Source organism: Engystomops pustulosus, chromosome 5 (genome assembly GCF_040894005.1).
Source record: "Engystomops pustulosus chromosome 5, aEngPut4.maternal, whole genome shotgun sequence".
In the NCBI taxonomy this organism is placed as follows: Eukaryota; Metazoa; Chordata; class Amphibia; order Anura; family Leptodactylidae; genus Engystomops; species Engystomops pustulosus.
The window spans coordinates 15,525,082-15,552,228 of record NC_092415.1 but is presented as its reverse complement, the minus strand read 5'-3'; the positions used below and the strand labels follow the sequence as shown (position 1 = coordinate 15,552,228).

Genomic DNA, 27,147 nt, shown 5'->3' with positions numbered 1-27,147 from the left:
CTGCAAAGTGATATGTGATAGTCAGTCAATAAATATACATACAGGGAAGGAGGGATATGTGTTATAGTCCTTTCTACCACTTGGAAGCATTGGAAAACTCATGGAGTCTCTGAGCACATCTCCCACCAGAAAACAGGTATCTGTCTTGTTATTTTGTGATATGCTTCTATTTTACTTTGATTTCTACATTAATTCATCCATGTTTTCTGTTCTACTGATTTCTAGTATCCTATTATTTAACCGGTTAAGGACCAGGCCCTTTCCTGTTTTTTCATGTCCATTTTTCACTCCCCACCTTCAAAAATCTATAACTTTTTTATTTTTACACGTAAAGAGCTGTGTGACGGCTTATTTTCTGCGTAACAAATTGCACTTCATAGTGATGGTATTAAATATTCCATGCCATGTACTCGGAAGCGGGAAAAAAAATGCCAAATGCAGTGAAAATGGTGAAAAAACGCATTTGCGCCATTTTCTTGTGGGCTTGGATATTACGTCTTTCACTGAGCGCCCCAAATGACATGTCTACTTTATTCTTTGGGTCGGTACGATTAAGGGGATACCAAATTTGTATAGGTTTTATAATGTTTTCATACATTTACAAAAATTAAAACCTCCTGTTCAAAAATTATTTTTTTGATTTTGCCAACTTCTGGCGCTAATAACGTTTTTATACTTTGGTGTACGGAGCTGGGGGAGGTGTCATTTTTTCTGAAATTTGATAATATTTCCAATGATATCATTTTTAGGACTGTACGACCTTTTGATCACTTTTTAGATTTTTTTTATATTTTTCAAAATGGCAAAAAAGTGCCATTTTCGACTTTGGGCGCTATTTTCCGTTACGGGGTTAAACGCATTGAAAAACCGTTATCATATTTTGATAGATCGGGCATTTTCAGACGCGTCGATACTTGATATGTTTATGATTTTAACAGTTTATTTATATTTATGTCAGTTCTAGAGAAAACTGGGGTCGATTTGAAATTTTAGGTTTTTTTATTATAATTTTTTTTTAAACTTTTTTTTATTTTTATTTATACTATTTTTCCGACTCCCTAGGGTACTTTAACCCTAGGTTGTCTGATCAATCCTATCATATACTGCCATACTACAGTATGGCCGTATATGGGGATTTTCCTCCTCATTCATTACAATGTGCTATCAGCACATTGTAATGAAGGGGTTAAAACGAAATAGCCTCAGGTCTTCGGAAGACCCGAGGCTACCATAAAGAAGGATCGCCGCCCCCCATGACGTCACGGGGAGCGGCGATCCCAGGTAAGATGGCGGCGCCCATGCGGAGTAATAGAGAAAAAAGCGGATGCCCATGGATAGATAAATATACCAATTTTATTAATTATTAATACACGCTATCTTTTTGAGGCTGCCGGCAGCTTTGCCGGCAGCCATCGCTGCGAAAACACCCGCGATCGGTGCTAGCACCGATCGCGGGTGTTACCGGTAAGCCTTTGCTGCAATATGCAGCAAAGACTTACCGGCTATGGAGAGGGCTCAGCCCGTGAGCCCTCTCCATGCAGCGCGACCCGACCGCCGCCGTGAATACACGGTGGGCGGTCGCGAACCGGTTAAGTTCAACACCCCTGCCAACGCATAGGCAAGGTGGTTGTTGCGAATAGCGCGCTCTCTATGTCAGGAGCTGTTAGGGAGACTCATCAGGACTGAGTACTGGAGAACTTTGTAATTGCAGCTGTGGTCAGTGCCTAGTAAGGCAAGAGTTAACAATGCCAAATGTCATTGTCCAATGAGGTTTCTTGCGATATTGTAAAGCAAGCTGGAAGCTGATTGGAAAAGTACTACCACCTGACCAAGGGAGTATATAAACCTCTGGAAGGTAGGAGCACCTGGTCAGACCTCATGAGCAGAGTGGGAGACTCCATCTTGAAGCACATGTCAGCTCCAGCAAGCAGAGGGAAGTGCAGCTCCTTAAGAGCCAGAAACCAGAGGTGCCTCAGGCCACTGCCTAGCACCCAGGGCAAGTCCGGAGACTTCAGCCCCTGAGCAAAGAACCACCATCTGGTCTCAGCTCCATCTCTACCAGCCCAGCCTGAAGCTACTACCAGGCTGTGTACAACCTTCCTGCGGACCGGCTCTCCATGACTCTTCCAGCTTGCTGAATCTGCTGCTACTATTTGGTCGTTGCTTGCTGTTTAAAGTTGCATAAAGAACTGTAAGTTGATTTGCACAACGTTGCCTCCGTCTGATCCCTGGATACGGCAGTTACCATCATGGGCTCCCCATGGGAACCAGTACCTCAGCCTCTCCCTCCATAATTCTTGCACACACAATCTGCTGGAGACCTGCCAGGCTGTAGGACAGCCCTCCGGTCCCCATATCAACCAAGAACAACCAAGGTCACCAAGAAAAGGCTAGGGCCCGGCAGGGGATGTGGCATAAATCTACACTCCTTACATTTTGGGAAGAAGGCTGGTTTACTTTCATAAAAGATTAAACAAATGCAACAGGTGAAACATGTAACACAGGTAGAACAATTGCTATGAAGGCACGGATCCTGAAATACAGCCTGTAAAATTATCTAGGCCTGCACTTACTAGAGGACTTATATAGTACAGAGGGGAAAAAAAATAGCATTTAGGTGTACGCTCACCTTATATAGGTTGTGAGATACTCAGGAATGAGGATGAGTCTGGAACAGACTTGAAATATGTCTCCCTTTTAAGCTATCAAAGGGTTTTAACCCATAATTGTATGGTAAATCACTCTGTTAACCCCCTGTTTATACTCTTTATATACAATTTTTACTAAATAAAAACAAATCATTTTATTGGAAAGCGCCAGGGGAGATTTTATTACTTATTGTCTGCACCAAGTTTACTCCCAGCTACCTGAATAGGGAGTGGGAGCTTTTTTAGACACTGGGATAAGTGCAGGGACAAAGGGTGCAAAAATGTGAAAAAAAAAATTTCATATTAACACAAGCTCTATATATGAAATAAAAAAAAGGTTTCAAAATTTACGTAAATTGATTAGAGAGAGTGTGCTAAAAAGCATGTTTATATTTATCCTGGGTTCACACGGTCCTTTTGTTTTTGTCACAGTTTTGCAGTAACATTATAAATATTCCCATTAGTATTATAATATATTCCACCAAAAACGGTGGCAAATTATCCTAGTTATAAAATAATGAAATGTCACATAATAATCAATCGCAAATTCCTGTAAATATGCTCAGGATCTTTACATTACGGTAGATTTTCCAGCTAAGGCCGGAGTGAATTAGTGGAGTTCAGGTTTGTTGCTTTGTACAACTACTTCAACTGGATTTTATTTTTATATATGAAGAGCGCCATTGTCACCAGGGCTGGATACCTGCTCGCCTTCATTTTTGCTGAGATGTATGAAATATTTCAGAACGGTCAACTGTGACTTGGAATTGGTCACTTCTTCCGGAAGATGAACTGACTTTTCAGCAATGTCATCAACTTTGTCCTCCAGACCTGAGTAGGTTTCCGATGAAGTGCGACCTATATTCAGGAGGCAACAGGGGAGCACATAAGATCATTGGGAAGAATTTATAGGAAAAAAAATGGGGGATTCCTTGCCTCTTGGAGCAGGGGCATATACGTCAAAATGGCACCAGTAATAAATGAAGACAATTAAACTATAATCAACACTTTTCGGCAATTACATATATTACAAATTCTTGATCCGGCAAGTATTGTATATATGTTAGATCAGTGATTTTCAACCTTTTTTGAGCCGCAGCACACTTTTTATACTTAGAAAATCCTGGGGCACACCAACAACCAAAATAGCACAAAATGACACTAAAACAGTCATATTATACATATAGTTAATATAGATTCTAATTCTAAAATTTCAGCATTCGAATAACTTGTGTGTAATATAGAGAATAAGTTTTACATCACTTATCGGCAGGCTTGGACTGGACCACTGATGAATCCACAGGTGGGCTGCAACACCTGGTGAAATGGCAGGGGTGTCCGTCCCCATCGGTGTGCCTGCCTCTAATAATAAAAGTACCCGATGTGGCCAGAACAGAATCTATGTCCTAAGCTGACACATTGACATCTTTAAGAAACTTCATGACAACTGTTGGGCCCTATGCACCTCATTCCGACATGGATTATCAGACCTGCTGTATCTATTGGCATTAACTGCCCCAGGACTGTGCTATATACCACTTGAGCCACACACAATAGTCCATTGTCCGTTACCTGGTTTGGCGATATCATCTTTGGATCGCTTCAGAAGAGGTATGTACTTGGTGTATTGGGCTTGTATCCAGGACTGCTTTTCATCAGAAGCCATGGCATATCCCTTCAAGAGAACAAATACAGGACGTGAGTCAAAAGCTGTAAATATCTATCAATTTATCTGTATCAAAAAAGTATCCAGCTTTACAAAAGGGGGTTGGGTGCACACTTTTCGGACTTGATTGAATCCTCTATCTACAAATACAAAAAAAAATGGCAGCACACCTGTATGAAATAAAAAAAAAACCTTAGGTAACTTAATTCCCCAATTACCAGGATTCAGTCTCTAGATCACAGCTTGACAAAAGTCTCTGATCTAGAGAGTGAAATGTAGGACTTGGGGGATAAAGTAACCCACCTTTTTATTTATTTCATAATGGTGTGCTGGCATTGTTTTGTATCTATCTATGTATATATCATCCAAGAGTTATGGAAAGTATAGTAGTTACATGAAATGGTTTCAAATACTTGTCTGATTACCCCCTCCCACTCCAGCACTGATGTTTTGGTGGTCCCTGTTTTCCTTGGACAATAATTCCCGCCGCAGACAATCACTGGCCTCACATGTCTTACACGCCTCATGTACGATTGTCTGCAGTGGTCATGTGGATGTATAGCTCCTCATTGATCCAAAAGAGTAAACAAAAGTCTTCAAAATTGAATTTAACAGGTAAGTAATGTTTCCTTATCATTTACAACCAGAGTTTTATTCTTAGTATAGTAACCAGTTGTATACCAGCTACGGTGAGGAGAGAGGCCAGCACTAAATTATTCCCTTATATCACTCATTTCAGCTATCATATCATATGTCACCACTAAGGGAATATCACTTCATACAGATTCAAAGAGATTACATTAAAGGGGTTGTCCAGCAATAACCATTCATGGTAGATCATTTGATGGCGCTCTATGATGGGCCCCCAGCGAGGTAAACCATCAATGGTAATTACTGTAATACATATAATTCTATATCTCCCCCTAGTGGTGGCTTCATGCATTCAAAATTATATAATTTACAAAGCCTGAAAAATAGAACTCCCCAGTACAGACATATAAAAATATTCAGAGGCCGTGCTGTATATTTGCAGAAGATGTCAGTGGAGATTGGGGGCCTGTGATGACAGACCATAAGTGCTATGGGGTAGGATATTGTTGGCCCATCAGTTGACTGATCTGATGCACATGTTTTTCATTTGTAGGGTTCGGTACATATTCAGCTATTATTATATTAATATTAAACTGCCTATAGTTACACCTACATGTTATACATACAAGACATCGCATTAATAACCTGCTGCCAGGAAGTCTTGGCGGTAATTGTACAGCTTTATTTTTACCCTCATCAGATTCCTACTAGAAGACAAATTCATTATTAATAAGGGGAGATGTATCCTGGGGGAGTGTGATCGTCCTTGCAGGACCGCGCTCTGTTCTCACAGCTCCTCCTCTGTGACTTTTGTGTGTTCTCCAGCTCGGAGGAACATAATCATTTAAATATTTCACATTTTACTCATTCATTATGAAGTAACAAGATAAACATACGAGACATGAATAATGCAGAATTTTGCCTTCTATAAATCATGTGGGGGAGAGGCTGACCAAAAAGTTTTATAAATGTTGCAGAAACGAAAAATTCTACAATTCTGTTCATGTGAATGCGGATTTTGATTTCTGCAATCCCTGATGAGATGAATGGGACAGTTGTGGAAATTTCACAAAGGCCAAATGCAGCGCTGGAACTGTAATAGTTAATAAAGTGCTGGCGCGGCTGTTCGTCCGGCAGATGGGACACCCTTGCATTATATTTCTATATAATAAAGGGTCCCCTGTCCATTACACTGGTGGCAGCCTGGACCACCCTACGGCTTGCACATGCTCGTTCGACCTAAGACACTTGTGCTCAGACCCTGAAATAGCTGTTTATTTTGGGCGGAAAATTGTGCAGGTAACCCAGTTTTGTAGCATCATAGTCCATTATATTGTACATTCCGGTCTTTTCATGGTCCCATACTATGATCATGTTTTCAGTAAAATGCAGGAAGGTAGTGACTCACAGCATCATAAATTATTATAGCCGACTATGATGCTGTGAGTCCGGATCTCCACAGTGGTCAGTACGGAAAATACAGCCGCCATCTGGTCCGTATTTCACGAACACACGAGGAGACATCAGTAGGTTCCAGCCTCTGCGGATGATTGTACACCAGGTCCTGCCTGGTGTCCGTACCCCTTCCCGCTCCTCCGTGGTAAGAAGGGAGAAACAATTGCAATTACTAGAATTTCGCAAATAACAATGATTATTTCAGACCAAAAACTGGTGCAAGGGTTCTGCTAAATGTCCCCCACATGACTTCTGAAAACAGCTTTACAAAAAAAAATATTTTAAATGGGCACAATGTTATAGTTAAAGCGGTCGGCCACTTTCAGTAAATAATTGATATTATTTGTACAATGAAAAGTTATACAATTTTTCAATATACTTTCTGTATCAATTCCTCATGGTTCCTAGATCTCTGCTTGCTGTTCTGCTGTAGAAATGTTCAATGTTTACTTCCAGTGGATAGAAATCTGACCATGGTCACGCATGTGCACAAGCTGTTATTATCATAGAGAGTAATCAGAGCTGTGTGAAAATAATGGCTCGTGCTCCTCCATCATATGACCATGGACAGATACTATTCACTGGAAGTAAGCTTAGAACCTTTCTATGGAAGGACAGCAAGCAGAGATCTAGCAAATGATAAGGAATTGATTAAAAAAAAGTATACTCATGCACAAATCCGTCAGGATGCAGTAGAAAACTCAGAGCAGCTCCTATTCCTGCCCGTGTTTGCGGCTTGGCCCTTCACATAGAAGTCTGAGGGAATGTGAAAAGATATGTAATCCTTGTTTTTGCAAACATTGGTCACAACATTGTGAGGCTGAGACAAGCTAGCAAAGGATTACACACGTGAGCCGCAAAATAGAGCATGGATATTCGGGTCTGCCGGGATTCACTAAGGCAGTGATGGCAAACCTTTTAGAGACCGAGTGCCCAAACTACAACAAAGACCCGCTTATTTATCGCAAAGTGCCAACACAGAAATTTAATTTGTGATTTATACTCCCTGCTCTGTCACAGCTTTCATTGATATCAGCACCTGAGGACACCAATAAGGCAGAAACTAGTCCCAGGTACAGCTGTCACTTTATAATAGCTCTGTGCACAGCAAGTCCTGGGCTGTCTGGGACTGCAGGAAGATACCTGGAGTCATCTCTGGTGATGGCCTGAGTGCCCACAGAAAGGGCTCCGAGTGCCACCTCTGGCACCAGTGCCATAGGTTAGCCATCACTGCTCTATACTGTGCTGCTCCTCCTCATGCTCTATACCAGTGATGGCGAACCTTTTCGAGACAGAGTGCCCAAACTATAACCAAAATCTAATTATTTACTGTGAAGTGCCAACATTGCATTTTAAGCAATAACGTATTGCTACCTGTTTTTTGACATCTTTCAATCATATCGGCCCCCTAACTCCACCAATACAGTTGAAAGAAGGAGGGATAATACAGACTATCATTGTAGCTTCTCTAAAGGGTCTCTCTGTAGATGAAGAATGGTCGGGTCCAGCATGATGACATCCAAAGATAATGCAGTTCTGTCAACACCTTCCTACATTCCCTGCAGTTCCAAACAGACAATGAAGTCAAAAGGCATCTCTTAAGTTGCCTGGGACTGCAGAAAGATTTGGTGGATTTGGTCCTGGTTGGTGAACTCTGTCCTGGGGTCAGTTGCCTGAGTGCCCACAGAAAGGGCTCTGAGTGCCACCTCTGGCACCCGTGCCATAGGTTCGCCACCACTGCACTAAGGTCTGTGCGCCCGATATTCACCAGGTGTCGCTGCTGCGCCAAGGTCCGCCGGAGGTTCCCGGTGCATGTGAGTGCTTCATCTTGCGACACAAATTGCTTTTTAAATTCTGTGTTTTTTCCGAATCTGTCAGGTTGTCTGACGGCCAAGCCACCGATTTTGCGTGAAAGCCGGCGCTGATGTGCCAAAATCCGACCGCGTGCGCCAAAATCCCGGAGCAATTCGGCGCAAAACGGCCGGGAACCCTACGAAAGTGCGCGATTCGGACCCTTAGTAAATGGGCCCCAATATGAGTGACCAAAGGACCAAGAGTTCAGACCCTTGTAAGTTGAAGGCAAATAACACTCGCTCTGGCTCTGTCTATTTCTTTACTTCCCGGGAGATATATGATGCCACAAGTGTCTGGTTACTACTTATCTCCCCATTACATAAAATGACAATATACAAGACATATAGGGTCACAGAGTAATAAATAGACTTGTTGCCCCTAGCAACCAATCAAAGCTCGGCATTGCTCTGTGGTAGGTGCATACATTACAGACATTAGCATTACACAGTAGTCAGTGCAATATATGAAAAGAATTGATAATTTGCTTATGTTTTTGAAGACCTGACTAAAGTCTTTCAATACAGTTTCATTTATTTTGGACAATAAGAATATTTGACATTTAGAAGTTATACTTATATCTCAATGTGATTAAAGGAGAGTAGAGCACGATAAAGAGGAGAGACGGCCTGTAGGACGGCAGCAAACACTGCACTGCGTCTTCACTTTCTCCAGCATCAATCAAACAAAAGAGGCTCCTCTGGCCGGATACAGGGAAGAGCTCTGCTGCCACCAGCTGGTGAGCTAGAAAAATGCAGCTATGTAAAGTACATATGCCCACAGAAAAGATATACAGCCGGTCCCCTACTTAAAAACACCCGACTTACAGACAACCCCTAGTTACAAACGGACCTCTGGATGCTGTTAATTTAGGCTACAATAATCAGCTGTAACAGTTATCACAGGCGTCTGTAATGAAGCTTTATTGTTAATCCTGGTTCTTATGACAATCCAACATTTTTAAAATCCAATTGTCACAGAGACCAAAAAAATTCTGTCTGGCGTTACAATTATAAAATATATGGTTCCGACTTACATACAAATTCCGGAACAAACCTAAAGAGCCTATCCGGCACATAACCCGGTGACTGCCTGTACTGATCAAGCCTGAACCAACATAAGTATAAGCCTACCGAATTTGCGGTTCAAGGCAATACGCGTAGGGCACAGTGGGCCCTTGTTCCCTACACTGTCTCAGATCCATGGCAATACATTTCTTCATGGCAGGCTTATACTTACAGGCAGTTATGTACAAGATAGGGTCCGGAGGTTTGTTCTTAAATTGAATTTGTATGTAAGTCGAAACTGTATATTTTATAATTTAATTTCTAGACAATTTTTCTTTGCCCCAGTGACAATTGGAGTTTCAAAATTTTTTTGCTGTAATTGGACTAAGGATGATCAATAAAGCTTCATTACAGACACCTTACAGCTGATCATTGCAGCCTGGGACTATAGTAACATCCAGAGAGGTCACCAGAGGTCACAGTGGGCAGAGAGGTCCGTCTGTAACTAGGGGTCGTTTGTAAGTTGGGTGTCCTTAAGTAGAGGGGCTGCCTGTATTTTGGTTTAGGCTCGATTAGAATTGAGCATACGTAATTCTTTTGTCTGCATAGGATTTATACATGCCATCAGTGGCGGTTTTTTTTTGTTTTTTCACATGTTGCCACATACATCTGTGCACAGACTCATACGCTCATGTACCTGCCTGATTATTTGTGGTGTCTATTCATAGGGCATTGTTTGGGTCAGGGCTCTATAGGAGAACTTTTTTGGTGTTATCAGGTGCCACAGTCCTTCCTGTGTTCTGTTGTTGGAGTACAGGTGCTCTGTACCCCTTTTTAACTGTTTTTAACATTTGTCTGTACGATTTGTGAATCTTTTGCTGTAAATTAATAAAGATGTGTTTTTGTGCTACTTGACACGTGGTTTTTGTGTTGTCTCTTATGAATTTGTTTTCGTGTTTGTAGCTCATAATAAGCACTTATGAGTGTGTGGTCCTCTTTTGGTGTACCACAAGGGTCCACAACTCCTTTTTCACAAAGGTAATAGAGCAATTTTTTTTTTTCTGTAATGGCACCAAGGATAATCAATAAAACTTCATTACAGACACTTTACAGCTGATCATTGCAGCCTGGGGCTATAGTAACATCCAGAGAAGTCACCAGAGGTCACAGGGGGCAAAGGGGTCCGTCTTTAACTAGGGGTCTTCTGTAAATCGGGTGTCCTTAAGTAGGGGACCGCCTGTAATGATGCACAAAACAGGATTAATAGAGTTTTATGACCACAGTCCCGGTGCCTGGATCTATGAGTAAGTGTCCCTGGTTTATCATGATAGTTTTTGCTGGTAGATTTCCTTTAAACAACAATATCTGCAGTGTCATCGTACTAGACTATATCTCTTATTTACAAGGTTTATGCAAGCGGAGGCACCGCAGGGAATACATAACCTCTGATTTGAGAGCAGCCCGGGCCTGTATAATACTGCAGGCCCCCGGGCTGTGTAGCATCTGTGTAGCATTTACTCACTAAAGAAGTAGAACATCTTGATATTGTGCTGCTAGAACATCTCTTTGCATCACAGTTATTAATATTTATAACTATAAATATTAATATTATAGTAATTTCTTAAAAATAAAGGCATAGCAAGGGGGAAGAAACAAGTATGTCATCGTGCTTGGTTTGCAATCCTTGATACTGGTGGTAGATGGTGGTAGAAGGGAAATCTAACATCAAAATGCACCCTGATAAACCAGGGACACTTAGATCCTGGCACCGTGACTGTGATAATCTTCTTATATTTGTTATACATGGCCTCCGTCCCTCTAAAATCAACTTTTAAAATTATACTAATGAGCCTGAAGGGCTCCTGGGGGTGTTACAGAAGCCATCTGTGCTCTGTTGTTATACTGTGCATCAGCAGGTCTAAGTCTTACCCTCCCCCTGCACTTCCTCTGCAGCAGAAAGCACACAGTGGGAGGCACAGTATAACAGTCTATGAAGCTATAGCACGGAGGAGCCCTTGTAATGCCTGCAGAGCCTTCCTGGCTTATTAGAAGAATGTTAAAAGTTGATTTTAGAGGGAAGGAGGCCATGAATAACAAAAAAATAATAATTCAAAAAATTACAACAGCCACAGTGCCTCAATCTATGAGTAAGCGTTTGTCATGCTTGATTTTGATGATAGATCTTCACTAAACCATTTTCAGACAGCTATCAGCATCTTGTCACGAAACAGTGTCACTGGCATTTTGATTTTAGTAATTGAATTTTTCTTTTCCCATTTTTTCATGAAAAACAAAAGAACAGCTCCTGACAACAAAAAGTGAATCAGACACTGTTCTCAAATCAACAAATTGTGTAAGATACAAATCTGTCTGAAATCTAGAAGTATATAGTCCGCTAAAGGTACAGTATACTCCAAAAGACGTAGGATTACAGAAATGGGGTTTTAACTGCTGTGCATCCTCTGCCTTAGAGTGGGTTCCCCGAGGGGAACATCTGCAGTGTGTGAACATACCCCTAGTCTTTCCTTTATAGCTTTCTTCCATTAAAGGAAACCTACCACTTGAAGTGGCAGGTATAAGAGGGAACTACTGAGCACCAGATCAGGGTGAGCTGGTGCCGGAGCTTAGTTTTGTTAGTGTTTTAAACCGCAGTATCGCGGTTTAAAACACTTTTTAAACTTTATGGCCGAAGCTGCTTCAGCGCAGGGAGGTACGCGCTCGGCTACATAGGAAGTGAATGAGAGCCGCGGGCACGGTCGCGCGCTTGGTGCGCCGAGCATGTACCTCCCTGCGCCGAAGCAGCTTCGGCCATAAAGTTTAAAAAGTGTTTTAAACCGCGATACTGCGGTTTAAAACACTAACAAAACTAAGCTCCGGCACCAGCTCAGCCTGAGCTGGTGCTCGGTAGTTCCCTCTTATACCTGCCACTTCAAGTGGTAGGTTTCCTTTAAGGATGTACTCTTGGTTTTGGCTAAAACAGAAAAAAAAAAACTTCACTGAATATATGAACAAGGTTTTATCTGTTGTAATATATTGTAGTCATTAATAATATGAGCACGTCATATATATTGTAAAGTTGGTGGACGGTCAAAACATAATGCACCTGCTTGTGTATAATATTACACAATTCTGACAAGTTATCCGAATTGCAGGATCAGAGGCAAAACATGCAGCACCCTGACTTTCCAGGGAACAAATAAAATTTATAGATGTACAAAACCTGAAATTTTCCCACGTCAATTTATTATGGTAAAGTAATGCTAAAAATGGCAAGTAAGGGGCTGTTCACATTGCAGAGGGTGGGTAGTATGACTAGCTGTATGGATGGATCAAATGAAGACCAGATCCCCCCACAGTCTCCTCTGTCCTTAGGCCTGAATCCTTGTGATTCAACTGTAAAAGCAACATGACGACATGAAGTCCATGGTTGTCTTTCATGCAAATAGTCACCATGTAAACTATAAAGATGGATTGACCTCAAAACAATAGGCAATGCCTCAAGTGAATGTGGTGACACTTGTCTAAAGGTCACAGAGTTAACTGAAGCTGAGGCTCCTGCAAAGTCATTTTCTCTTATTTGCTGCTAATACAGGAAGAATATGAAGACATTAGTAATTGCAAAACACTAATGTTATATACATCAGCAAATAAACATATCACACAATGGCTTTATATGGGTCTACCATAGTACCATGCAGTAATGTACCCAGGCACAGTGGAATATATTGACCACATAAAACTTCCATACAGTTGGCTAAATACTAAGGCTATACAGCTCCACGACCACCCAATCTATCAAGATTAGAGATGAGCGAGTATACTTGTCTGAGCTTGATGCTCGTTCGAGTATTAGCATACTTGAAACGGCTTGTTGCTCGGACGAGTATTTTGCCTGCTCGAGATCGAGCATTTACTTAAGAAAACACAGTGAAGAACACAGTGAAAACAGTGAACACAGGATCATTGAAGTGAAGAACACATTGAAAGAACACATTGCAGATGTTCCGTACATCTGCTAACTTATCCGAAGACGCGCGCCGAACGGTGTTCTTCACAATAGTGTGTGAAGAACAATATGTGTGAAGAACACGTTGCAGATGTTTCCATACATCTGCAATGTGTTCTTTCAGTGAAAAATGCTCGAGTCTCCCATTGACTTCAATGAGGTTCGTTATTCGATACGAGCACTCGACCATCAGGAAAAGTTCGACTCGAGTAACGAGCACTCGAGCATTTTAGTGCTCGCTCATCTCTAATCAAGATCAATTTCTTTTATTTTTTTTAACATATTTGTAATTATGATTTGAACTTTGTATATTTGCCTTTTCTCAGGACTACATCTGTAGAAGAACTATTTATTATTGTCACAGATGTGTGATTGTATGCAAGTTTTATAATTCCTAGCTTAGTCATTGTATAGTTCCTAGTCTTAGACTAGCTGTTGTATAGTTCCTAACCCTTGTATAGTCGTTGTATAGTTTCTTGACCTAGTATAGATATCTTATAGATCCAAGTCTTAGTATAGTCGTTGTATAGTTCCTAGACCTAGTAAAGTCATTGTATAGTTTCTAGTATAGTCGTCGTATAGTTCATAGTCCTAGTATAGTTGCTGTATAGTTCCTAGTACTAGTATAAATGTTGTATAGTCATTGTATAGTTCCTAGCCATTGTATAGTCATCATATAGTAAAATCTGACTTGGCATTAAAACTCATTTGGGAAGCTCTGTGCAGCACTGAGTAACCTGTGTGTACTATATAAATAAAGAATTATTATTATTAACCCCTTAAGGACGGAGGGTTTTTCGGCTCATTTCTCGCTCTCCAACTTCAAAAATCCATAACTTTTTCATTTTTACGTGTACAGACCTGTGTGAGGGCTTATTTTGTGCCCCGTAATGTTATTTATTTTAACATGCCGTGTACTGCGAAGCTGAAAAAAAATTCCAAATGTGGAAAAATTGAAAAAAACCTGCACGTGCGTCACGTTCTTGTGGGCTCAGTTTTTACGACTTTCACTCTTCGCTCCATGTGTGTGCGACATTTTGATCATTTTTTATTTCATTTTTTATGTTATGTAAAAAGGTGTAAAAGTCGCATTTCGGACATTTGGGCGCCATTTCCCGCCTCGGAGGTCACCGCCGCCTGTAACCGTTTTTATATTTTGATAGATCGGGCATTTTGGGACGCGGCGATACCTAATATGTTTGTGATTTTTACTGTTTATTATGTTTTATATCCGTTCTAGGGAAAGGGGGGTGATTTGAACTTTTAATATTTTATTAATTTTTTTTATTTTTTAAACTTTTTTTTCCCACTATTTCTTAGACCATCTAGGGTACATTAACCCTAGATGGTCAGATCGCTCCTACCATATACTGCAATACTACAGTATTGCAATATATGGCATTTTTGCAGGTCATACATTACAATGAGCTACTGGCTCATTGTAACGAACCTGCATAAGCCATGTAGCCTCGTGTCAAAAGAAGACCCGAGGCTACCATGGTAACCAATGACGTTCGGGGGCGCGGCGATCAGAAAAAAGATGGCGGCGCCCGCGCGCCGCCGTCTTTTAAACGCCGCCGGCGACTTTGCCGGCGGTGTTGAGAGGGTTAATAGCCGCGATCGGTGCAAGCACCGACCGCGGTTATTAGCGGTGGGGGTTTTGTGAAAAATGAAAAAACCCCCACCTTTGTATGAAGAGGACTCAGACCGTGAGCCCTCTTCATACATCCCTTATACCTCTGCGCCGTAGAGCTACGGCGCAGAGCGTTAAGGGGTTAAAGTTAAATTGTATTTACATCATTTATATTTATTATTATTTATATTATTTATTGCTAACTGCTCAGCCACAACAAATCATCCTGAAGACAGCAATATAGGTGAAAGAAGGAGGGCAAATTAGGATTAATGCTACATTCATACAAATGTGTGCCCGCCGTACAGTAGCGGAGAAATATAGGACATGTCCTATCTTTTCCCCCAGTATGGAACATTTCGGTACCGCTCCATGCGTCCGTTGCCGGCCTATGGGGGACGTATATACAGAGGCCGCGTGAATGTAGACTAACGCTGCAGCTTCCCTCCAAAGCTATACTGGACAGGAAGAATTGGGCTTGTAGCAGAAACTTCAGAGATCACCAAGCCTCTCCAAACATTTTCACACTTCCTTCAGTCACTGGAAGCCAAGGATGTGTAGCTTTAAAATAGCGCTGAATGCGGAATCTCATGCGGAATGAAGGAGTCTTGTAAAGCCTTGAGTCTTGTCTATTGAACTCTGTGCTGGGGTGATGGCCTGGGTGCACACAGAGAGGACCCTGAGTGCCACCTCTACGCCTGTGACATAGCTTCTCCATCATTGCTATACAGATATATTATAAAATAACTGGGGTTACCTAATTGTAACCTTGAATTACTACTTTTCAGAACTCCCTATAAATCACTTTTTCTCCTCATATAAGTAACTAGGTTATTGAAAAGCAAAATCTACAAATCCCTAAACAGCTGGAACTAAAGAATCAGTTTCTGTATTGCAATGATTTATGCCCCGTATATGACTAGTAACAGAACAGGTGAGTAGTAGCGTGATTTCCTGAATACAGGATACCAGGGCACATGGTGTGGGTGCACTGCAGGTAAGTGCTATGACCTGTAGTGTAATTAGAGATCCTGCATCGGTATTTACTTTTGGAGCCACAGCTTCATGTTATATTGAGCAATTTGCACTTACTTCTTATTGGGAAGCCGAAAGTACAATCTCATCCATGCACAGTATGAACCTCAATACGTCAGACATGATTGTTTGTACTCACGTTTGAGCGCCGGGCCTGGCGGGTTACACTTAAGCCGGACAGTAAAGCTTTGGACGAATCTTCTTTAGCTGTAAAGATGAAACTCAGGTGAGTACGGCTCCAGTCTAGCAGCTTCTCACAAGTAGATATGACAAGAGTTGCTCAGGTTTTCGGTGTCTGGATATGAATTTCTCCCAAGACATTTGTATCCATAGACACCGTAACGCCTGGTGCTGCGTTTCTTGTGTTGACAATGTCTTAATTATAGAGTGGAGTTGACGCCATTTGTCTAATACACAGTACTGGAAGAACAACTTATTGGTGACATAGAGGAATGGCAGCCCCACACAATGCGCACCTACAAGTCACTTACCTGTGACGGACATTTTTCTCCTATTTGCTTGAAATGTAACCCTCACGCTTCCATTCAACATATGTATTGTTCCCCTGTCACCATTCATTTCTAATTTCACAATGGAACCACTCACCAATGCTACAAGATCAATGCAGGAACATATAAAGGATGAGCTACTAATGACCTCTCCTATGAATTAGCTCTTTAGTAATACAGAAGCCTGGAAACCGCTTTGAGGACCTGAGACATTGGGGCACATTTACTTACCCGGTCCCTGGGCGATCCCCGATACGAACTGTCCAACGAGGATGAACTCTGCCGCGATTCACGTAAATCGTGCGCCCAATTTCCTGCTTTTGTTGCTTCCCCCGATCAGGTCCGCCGGAGTTCACCATCTTCTTCCTGCTGCATGTAAGTGCTTGGCTTGCGACACACATTTAAATGTTAAATCCTGCGCTTAGTCCGGATCCGTCGGATCGTCCGATGGCCCGCCCCCCGATTTCTGTCACCTGAAAGCCGGCGCCAATGCACCAAAATCTGATTGCGTACAACACAATCCCAGAAAAGTCGGAAAACACAACGAAAATGTGGCTGCGGGACCCTAAGTAAATTAGCCCGACTATGGGGTCTTTGCCTCTCACAGTCGGATGGTCGTTACTTTTCTCATTTTAGATACTTAAAACAATATGATTTCATGTCATTTCACAAATATTTTAATCCCAAAAGGGGTTGTTCTAAGTTTGCAAGTTACCAACAAGTTGATTGGTGAGGGGTCGACTGCTGGGATCCCAAATGATCACGAGAAGTGGACGCTCAGGAATCCTGAGAATAGTCCTGTTCTCTCTAGGTATTGGGGCAGCAGAACGAGTATGCATCCTGCCATTCCATAATATAGTAAGGAAGTGTTAGAAATTACTGAGCACTGCGCTCATGGATCTCTGCATACTTGTAATGCTGCTCCACTTATAGCTTGGGGTCCTGTTCTCATGATCTGTGGGGATTGCAGTAGGTCTGTCAGCGATCAGGGGATCACGTACAAACTTGGTACCACCTCTTTAACCTGTTGCGACCTTTAACTTCTTATCTGTGCTAAATCTATTTTAGTATAAATCTTTAATTTTTAGACACATTAACCCCTTCACAACTGATATACGTCTACATATATCCTAATTGCACATACCAGTTGCAGATAGCAAATAGATAGATGTCATGACTGTGGACAGCTTCAAACGGTTATATCTTCTGAACACACAGTTCTGGTGTCATATTAAAGTTCCATTTAATAGCACATCAGGAGAACTGAAGATCTCAACTGTTGCACTATAAACTCCTTTCCAGTCTCAATTTTAACTTTAACAACGGACATCTCCGGCTCTGTGACAGCTAGAAACCGAATCCTGATGTGATATTAAAGGAAATCTAACATCAAAATCCATCCTGATAAACCAGGGACACTTATTCATAGATCCAGGCACCGTTACTGTTTTAATCTCCATACATTTGTTATCCACGGCCTCCTTCCTTCTAAAATCAACTTTTAAAATTATCCTAATGACTCTAAGGGGCTACTCTAGCCCCTCTGTGATCAGGCTTTACAGGTGTTTACACTGTCTTTCCCTCCCCCAGCTTCCTCAGCGCTTATACAGTTCAGCACTCCTTGAAAGTGATTATTTTGTGCACATGTTCACTTTGGCATTAAGGAAGATACTGTAGTTAACAATTCTATAAAGAGGTTTAAAAAACTTTTTTTCATCAACCTTCAAGTGGTGAAGAAGTGAAATTCCTCACCATGTCTATACTCATAACACCAACCTGTGACCTGCAGAAACTAAACCCTTGATAAAGTAATCAGTAAGACCAGCAATGTACATCCCTACTCTGTTGCCGTTACCTTATATTCTAGATTTACACCAGCAATAGTTATAATGCCTTTTCAACCTTCTGTTGCATGAATTGCATTAATGCTTTGCTATTTTACCAAAATATTTTATACAGGCTGAATACTTCTTACAGCGGTCTATTCAGCTCCTTTTACGGGAAATTTACCATCAAAATCAGGTATGATGAACAAGATACACTTACTCATAGATCCAGGTACCGTGACTGTGGTAATCTTCTTTCTTATCTTTCTAAAATGTTATCCATGGCATCTTTCCTTCTAGAGTCAAATGTATAATTATGCTAATGAGCCCCCTTTGGGGGGGGGGGCATTACCAGATCCCCTCCATTGTTGCCGCATCACGGGCTCTTCAAAACTGTATATTTTATAATTGTAGCTCCAGACAAAAAAATTTTTGCCCCAGTGACAATTGGAGTTTCAAAATTTTTTGCTGTAATAGGACCAAGGATTATCAATAAAGCTTCATCACGGACACCTTACAGCTGATCATTGTGTCCTGGGACTATAGTAAAGTCAAGGGGTCGTCTGTAAGTCGGGTGTCCATAAGTAGGGGACCGCCTGTATAACCTGCCATAAAGTGAAGCACAATAGTAAAGACTTAAATAATAAGCTTCATAAAATTTTAAGTGAATCTGCATATGTTACATATTGCACATGGAAATCTGCAGGGTAATACAGTAACATTGTAGTGTATAGAAATTATTACAGTCCCATACACACACTAAGTTATATTCTGCAGAAGGAAGGCCTTTCTGCTACAAATTTCTGGTCTTCAACAAATAAGTAACTTCTATCACTTGCTGAGGATCATGGTGGGGAAATCAACCTATGCAATGCAAAGCATGAGCTTCACAAAATCGCAGCATTATATGCATCAGAAACAACATCTGAGACGAGTAATAGCTGCAGACTTACCGCTTGGGTACGTCCCACAGCCATTAAGCTCCATGTGCAGTTATCCAAAAAGAAAAAGCAGATCATGGTGCCTACAGTCACCAACATCAGACACTAGATGGAGATATAGACGCTAAAATACAGAATCTACTACAATTCCATAAAGCATTTTGTACTCATACACACTGTAGATCCATCACCATAGACAGGGGGCATCCGCTACACCTAGAGGAGAGGAGGTTCTACCATCACCATAGACAGGGGCATCCTCTACACCTAGAGGAGAGGAGGTTCTACCATCACCATAGACAGGGGCATCCTCTACACCTAGAGGAGAGGAGGTTCTACCATCACCATAGACAGGGGCATCCTCTACACCTAGAGGAGAGGAGGTTCTACCATCACCATAGACAGGGGACATCCTCTACACCTAGAGGAGAGGAGGTTCTACCATCACCATAGACAGGGGGCATCCTCTACACCTAGAGGAGAGGAGGTTCTGCCATCACCATAGACAGGGGGCATCCTCTACACCAAGAGGAGAGGAGGTTCTACCATCACCATAGACAGGGGGCATCCTCTACACCTAGAGGAGAGGAGGTTCTACCATCACCATAGACAGGGGGCATCCTCTACACCTAGAGGAGAGGCGATTCTACCATCACCATAGACAGGGGGCATCCTCTACACCTAGAGGAGAGGAGGTCTACCATCACCATAGACAGGGGGCATCCTCTACACATAGAGGAGAGGAGGTTCTACCATCACCATAGACAGGGGGCATCCTCTACACCTAGAGGAGAGGAGGTTCTACCATCACCATAGACAGGGGGCATCCTCTACACCTAGAGGAGAGGAGGTTCTACCATCACCATAGACAGGGGACATCCTCTACACCTAGAGGAGAGGAGGTTCTACCATCACCATAGACAGGAGGCACCCTCTACACCTAGAGGAGAGGAGGTTCTACCATTACCATAGACAGGGGCATCCTCTACACCTAGAGGAGAGGAGGTTCTACCATCACCATAGACAGGGGACATCCTCTACACCTAGAGGAGAGGAGGTTCTCCCATCACCATAGACAGGGGGCATCCTCTACACCTAGAGGAGAGGAGGTTCTACCATCACCATAGACAGGGGGCATCCTCTACACATAGAGGAGAGGAGGTTCTACCATCACCATAGACAGGGGACATCCTCTACACCTAGAGGAGAGGGGGTTCTACCATCACCATAGACAGGGGGCATCCTCTACACCTAGAGGAGAGGAGGTTCTACCATCACCATAGACAGGAGGCATCCTCTACACCTAGAGGAGAGGAGGTTCTACCATCACCATAGACAGGGGACATCCTCTACACCTAGAGGAGAGCAGGTTCTACCATCACCATAGACAGGGGCGTCCTCTACACCTAGAGGAGAGGTGGTTCTACCATCACCATAGACAGGGGGCATCCTCTACACCTAGAGGAGAGGCAATTCTACCATCATCATAGACAGGGGGCATCCTCTACACCTAGAGGAGAGGAGGTTCTACCATCACCATAGACAGGGGACATCCTCTACACCTAGAGGAGAGGCGATTCTACCATCACCATAGACAGGGGACATCCTCTACACCTACAGGAGAGGAGGTTCTACCATCACCATAGACAGGGGACATCCTCTACAGCTAGAGGAGAGGAAATTCTACCATCACCATAGACAGGGGGCATCCTTTATACCTAGAGGAGAGGAGGTTCTACCATCACCATAGACAGGGGACATCATCTACACCTAGAGGAGAGGAGGTTCTACCATCACCATAGACAGGGGACATCCTCTACACCTAGAGGAGAGGAGGTTCTACCATCACCATAGACAGGGGGCATCCTTTATACCTAGAGGAGAGGAGGTTCTACCATCACCATAGACAGGGGGCATCCTCTACACCTAGAGTACAGGGGGGTTCTACCATCACCATAGACAGGGGGCATCCTCTACACATAGAGAGGAGGAGGTTCTACCATCACCATAGACAGGGGAAATCCTCTACACATAGAGGAGAGGCAGTTCTACCATCACCATAGACAGGGGACATCCTCTACACCTAGAGGAGAGGTGGTTCTACCATCACCATAGACAGGGGGCATCCTCTACACCTAGAGGAGAGGAGGTTCTACCATCACCATAGACAGGGGGCATCCTCTACACCTAGAGGAGAGGAGGTACTACCATCACCATAAACAGGGGGCATCCTCTACACCTAGAGAGAGGTGGTTCTACTATCACCATAGACAGGGGGCATCCTCTACACCTAGAGAGAGGTGGTTCTACTATCACCATAGACAGGGGGCATCCTCTACACCTAGAGAGGAGGAGGTTCTACCATCACCATAGACAGGGGGCATCCTCTACACCTAGAGGAGAGGCGGCTCTACCATCACCATAGACAGGGGGCATCCTCTACACCTAGAGGAGAGGAGGTTCTACCATCATCATAGACGGGGGGCATCCTCTACACCTAGAGGAGAGGAGGTTCTACCATCACCATAGACAGGGGACATCCTCTACACATAGAGGAGAGGTGGTTCTACCATCACCATAGACAGGGGGCATCCTCTACACCTAGAGGAGAGGAGGTTCTACCATCACCATAGACAGGGGGCATCCTCTACACCTAGAGGAGAGGTGGTTCTACCATCACCATAGACAGGGGGCATCCTCTACACCTAGAGGAGAGGAGGTTCTACCATCACCATAGACAGGGGGCATCCTCTACACCTAGAGGAGAGGAGGCTCTACCATCATCATAGGCAGGGGCATCCTCTACACCTAGAGGAGAGGAGGCTCTACTATCACCATAGACAGGGGACATCCTCTACACCTAGAGGAGAGGAGGTTCTACCATCACCATAGACAGGGGACATCCTCTACACCTAGAGGAGAGGAGGTTCTGCCATCACCATAGACAGGGGGCATCCTCTACACCTAGAGGAGAGGAGGTTCTACCATCACCATAGACAGAGGGCATCCTCTACACCTAGAGGAGAGGAGGTACTACCATCACCATAGACAGGGGGCATCCTTTATACCTAGAGGAGAGGAGGTACTACCATCACTATAGACAGGGGGCATCCTCTACACCTAGAGGAGAGGAGGTTCTACCATCACCATAGACAGGGGACATCCTCTACACCTACAGGAGAGGAGGTTCTACCATCACCATAGACAGGGGACATCATCTACACCTAGAGGAGAGGAGGTTCTACCATCACCATAGACAGGGGACATCCTCTACACCTAGAGGAGAGGAGGTTCTACCATCACCATAGACAGGGGGCATCCTTTATACCTAGAGGAGAGGAGGTTCTACCATCACCATAGACAGGGGGCATCCTCTACACCTAGAGTACAGGGGGGTTCTACCATCACCATAGACAGGGGGCATCCTCTACACATAGAGAGGAGGAGGTTCTACCATCACCATAGACAGGGGAAATCCTCTACACATAGAGGAGAGGCAGTTCTACCATCACCATAGACAGGGGACATCCTCTACACCTAGAGGAGAGGTGGTTCTACCATCACCATAGACAGGGGGCATCCTCTACACCTAGAGGAGAGGAGGTTCTACCATCACCATAGACAGGGGGCATCCTCTACACCTAGAGGAGAGGAGGTACTACCATCACCATAAACAGGGGGCATCCTCTACACCTAGAGAGAGGTGGTTCTACTATCACCATAGACAGGGGGCATCCTCTACACCTAGAGAGAGGTGGTTCTACTATCACCATAGACAGGGGGCATCCTCTACACCTAGAGAGGAGGAGGTTCTACCATCACCATAGACAGGGGGCATCCTCTACACCTAGAGGAGAGGCGGCTCTACCATCACCATAGACAGGGGGCATCCTCTACACCTAGAGGAGAGGAGGTTCTACCATCATCATAGACGGGGGGCATCCTCTACACCTAGAGAAGAGGAGGTTCTACCATCACCATAGACAGGGGACATCCTCTACACATAGAGGAGAGGTGGTTCTACCATCACCATAGACAGGGGGCATCCTCTACACCTAGAGGAGAGGAGGTTCTACCATCACCATAGACAGGGGGCATCCTCTACACCTAGAGGAGAGGAGGCTCTACTATCACCATAGACAGGGGACATCCTCTACACCTAGAGGAGAGGAGGTTCTACCATCACCATAGACAGGGGGCATCCTCTACACCTAGAGGAGAGGAGGCTCTACCATCATCATAGGCAGGGGCATCCTCTACACCTAGAGGAGAGGAGGCTCTACTATCACCATAGACAGGGGACATCCTCTACACCTAGAGGAGAGGAGGTTCTACCATCACCATAGACAGGGGACATCCTCTACACCTAGAGGAGAGGAGGTTCTGCCATCACCATAGACAGGGGGCATCCTCTACACCTAGAGGAGAGGAGGTTCTACCATCACCATAGACAGAGGGCATCCTCTACACCTAGAGGAGAGGAGGTACTACCATCACCATAGACAGGGGGCATCCTTTATACCTAGAGGAGAGGAGGTACTACCATCACTATAGACAGGGGGCATCCTCTACACCTAGAGGAGAGGAGGTTCTACCATCACCATAGACAGGGGACATCCTCTACACCTACAGGAGAGGAGGTTCTACCATCACCATAGACAGGGGGCATCCTCTACACCTAGAGGAGAGGAGGTTCTACCATCACCATAGACAGGGGGCATCCTCTACACATAGAGGAGAGGAGGTTCTACCATCACCATAGACAGGGGACATCCTCTACACCTAGAGGAGAGGGGGTTCTACCATCACCATAGACAGAGGGCATCCTCTACACCTAGAGGAGAGGAGGTTCTACCATCACCATAGACAGGAGGCATCCTCTACACCTAGAGGAGAGGAGGTTCTACCATCACCATAGACAGGGGACATCCTCTACACCTAGAGGAGAGCAGGTTCTACCATCACCATAGACAGGGGCGTCTACACCTAGAGGAGAGGTGGTTCTACCATCACCATAGACAGGGGGCATCCTCTACACCTAGAGGAGAGGAGGTTCTACCATCACCATAGACAGGGGGCATCCTCTACACCTAGAGGAGAGGTGGTTCTACCATCACCATAGACAGGGGGCATCCTCTACACCTAGAGGAGAGGAGGTTCTACCATCACCATAGACAGGGGGCATCCTCTACACCTAGAGGAGAGGAGGCTCTACCATCACCATAGGCAGGGGCATCCTCTACACCTAGAGGAGAGGAGGCTCTACTATCACCATAGACAGGGGACATCCTCTACACCTAGAGGAGAGGAGGTTCTACCATCACCATAGACAGGGGACATCCTCTACACCTAGAGGAGAGGAGGTTCTGCCATCACCATAGACAGGGGGCATCCTCTACACCTAGAGGAGAGGAGGTTCTACCATCACCATAGACAGGGGGCATCCTCAACACCTAGAGGAGAGGAGGTACTACCATCACCATAGACAGGGGGCATCCTTTATACCTAGAGGAGAGGAGGTACTACCATCACCATAGACAGGGGGCATCCTCTACACCTAGATGAGAGGAGGTTCTACCATCACCATAGACAGGAGACATCCTCTACACCTACAGGAGAGGAGGTTCTACCATCACCATAGACAGGGGGCATCCTCTACACCTAGAGGAGAGGAGGTTCTACCATCACCATAGACAGGGGGCATCCTCTACACATAGAGGAGAGGAGGTTCTACCATCACCATAGACAGGGGACATCCTCTACACCTAGAGGAGAGGGGGTTCTACCATCACCATAGACAGGGGGCATCCTCTACACCTAGAGGAGAGGAGGTTCTACCAGCACCATAGACAGGAGGCATCCTCTACACCTAGAGGAGAGGTGGTTCTACCATCACCATAGACAGGGGACTTCCTCTACACCTAGAGGAGAGCAGGTTCTACCATCACCATAGACAGGGGCGTCTACACCTAGAGGAGAGGTGGTTCTACCATCACCATAGACAGGGGGCATCCTCTACACCTAGAGGAGAGGCGATTCTACCATCATCATAGACAGGGGGCATCCTCTACACCTAGAGGAGAGGAGGTTCTACCATCACCATAGACAGGGGACATCCTCTACACCTAGAGGAGAGGCGATTCTACCATCACCATAGACAGGGGACATCCTCTACACCTACAGGAGAGGAGGTTCTACCATCACCATAGACAGGGGACATCCTCTACACCTACAGGAGAGGAGGTTCTACCATCACCATAGACAGGGGGCATCCTCTACACCTAGAGGAGAGGAGGTTCTACCATCACCATAGACAGGGGGCATCCTCTACACATAGAGGAGAGGAGGTTCTACCATCACCATAGACAGGGGACATCCTCTACACCTAGAGGAGAGGGGGTTCTACCATCACCATAGACAGGGGGCATCCTCTACACCTAGAGGAGAGGAGGTTCTACCATCACCATAGACAGGAGGCATCCTCTACACCTAGAGGAGAGGAGGTTCTACCATCACCATAGACAGGGGACATCCTCTACACCTAGAGGAGAGCAGGTTCTACCATCACCATAGACAGGGGCGTCTACACCTAGAGGAGAGGTGGTTCTACCATCACCATAGACAGGGGGCATCCTCTACACCTAGAGGAGAGGCGATTCTACCATCATCATAGACAGGGGGCATCCTCTACACCTAGAGGAGAGGAGGTTCTACCATCACCATAGACAGGGGACATCCTCTACACCTAGAGGAGAGGCGATTCTACCATCACCATAGACAGGGGACATCCTCTACACCTACAGGAGAGGAGGTTCTACCATCACCATAGACAGGGGACATCCTCTACACCTAGAGGAGAGGAGGTTCTACCATCACCATAGACAGGGGGCATCCTTTATACCTAGAGGAGAGGAGGTTCTACCATCACCATAGACAGGGGACATCATCTACACCTAGAGGAGAGGAGGTTCTACCATCACCATAGACAGGGGACATCCTCTACACCTAGAGGAGAGGAGGTTCTACCATCACCATAGACAGGGGGCATCCTTTATACCTAGAGGAGAGGAGGTTCTACCATCACCATAGACAGGGGGCATCCTCTACACCTAGAGTACAGGGGGGTTCTACCATCACCATAGACAGGGGGCATCCTCTACACATAGAGAGGAGGAGGTTCTACCATCACCATAGACAGGGGGCATCCTCTACACATAGAGGAGAGGCAGTTCTACCATCACCATAGACAGGGGACATCCTCTACACCTAGAGGAGAGGTGGTTCTACCATCACCATAGACAGGGGGCATCCTCTACACCTAGAGGAGAGGAGGTTCTACCATCACCATAGACAGGGGGCATCCTCTACACCTAGAGGAGAGGAGGTACTACCATCACCATAAACAGGGGGCATCCTCTACACCTAGAGAGAGGTGGTTCTACTATCACCATAGACAGGGGGCATCCTCTACACCTAGAGAGAGGTGGTTCTACTATCACCATAGACAGGGGGCATCCTCTACACCTAGAGAGGAGGAGGTTCTACCATCACCATAGACAGGGGGCATCCTCTACACCTAGAGGAGAGGCGGCTCTACCATCACCATAGACAGGGGGCATCCTCTACACCTAGAGGAGAGGAGGTTCTACCATCATCATAGACGGGGGGCATCCTCTACACCTAGAGGAGAGGAGGTTCTACCATCACCATAGACAGGGGACATCCTCTACACCTAGAGGAGAGGTGGTTCTACCATCACCATAGACAGGGGGCATCCTCTACACCTAGAGGAGTGGAGGTTCTACCATCACCATAGACAGGGGGCATCCTCTACACCTATAGGAGAGGTGGTTCTACCATCACCATAGACAGGGGGCATCCTCTACACCTACAGGAGAGGAGGTTCTACCATCACCATAGACAGGGGGCATCCTCTACACCTAGAGGAGAGGAGGCTCTACCATCACCATAGGCAGGGG

The 27,147-nt window shown here is 44.6% G+C and overlaps 1 protein-coding gene across 4 annotated transcripts in view; it reads right to left on the bottom strand.

The window, feature by feature from the left end:
• LOC140132432 (uncharacterized) overlaps positions 1–27,147 on the bottom strand; it is a 118,269-nt gene that overhangs the window by 70,819 nt on the left and 20,303 nt on the right. For all 4 annotated transcript variants that reach the window (XM_072151208.1, XM_072151209.1, XM_072151205.1 and 1 more), the window contains 3 exons: positions 16,032–16,099; positions 4,221–4,323; positions 3,352–3,506 (listed from right to left, as the gene is read on the bottom strand). In XM_072151208.1, coding sequence (XP_072007309.1) covers positions 3,352–3,506; positions 4,221–4,314 — 249 coding nt within the window. In that variant the 5' untranslated portion in view covers positions 4,315–4,323; positions 16,032–16,099. The remainder of the gene's footprint in view (positions 1–3,351; positions 3,507–4,220; positions 4,324–16,031; positions 16,100–27,147) is intronic.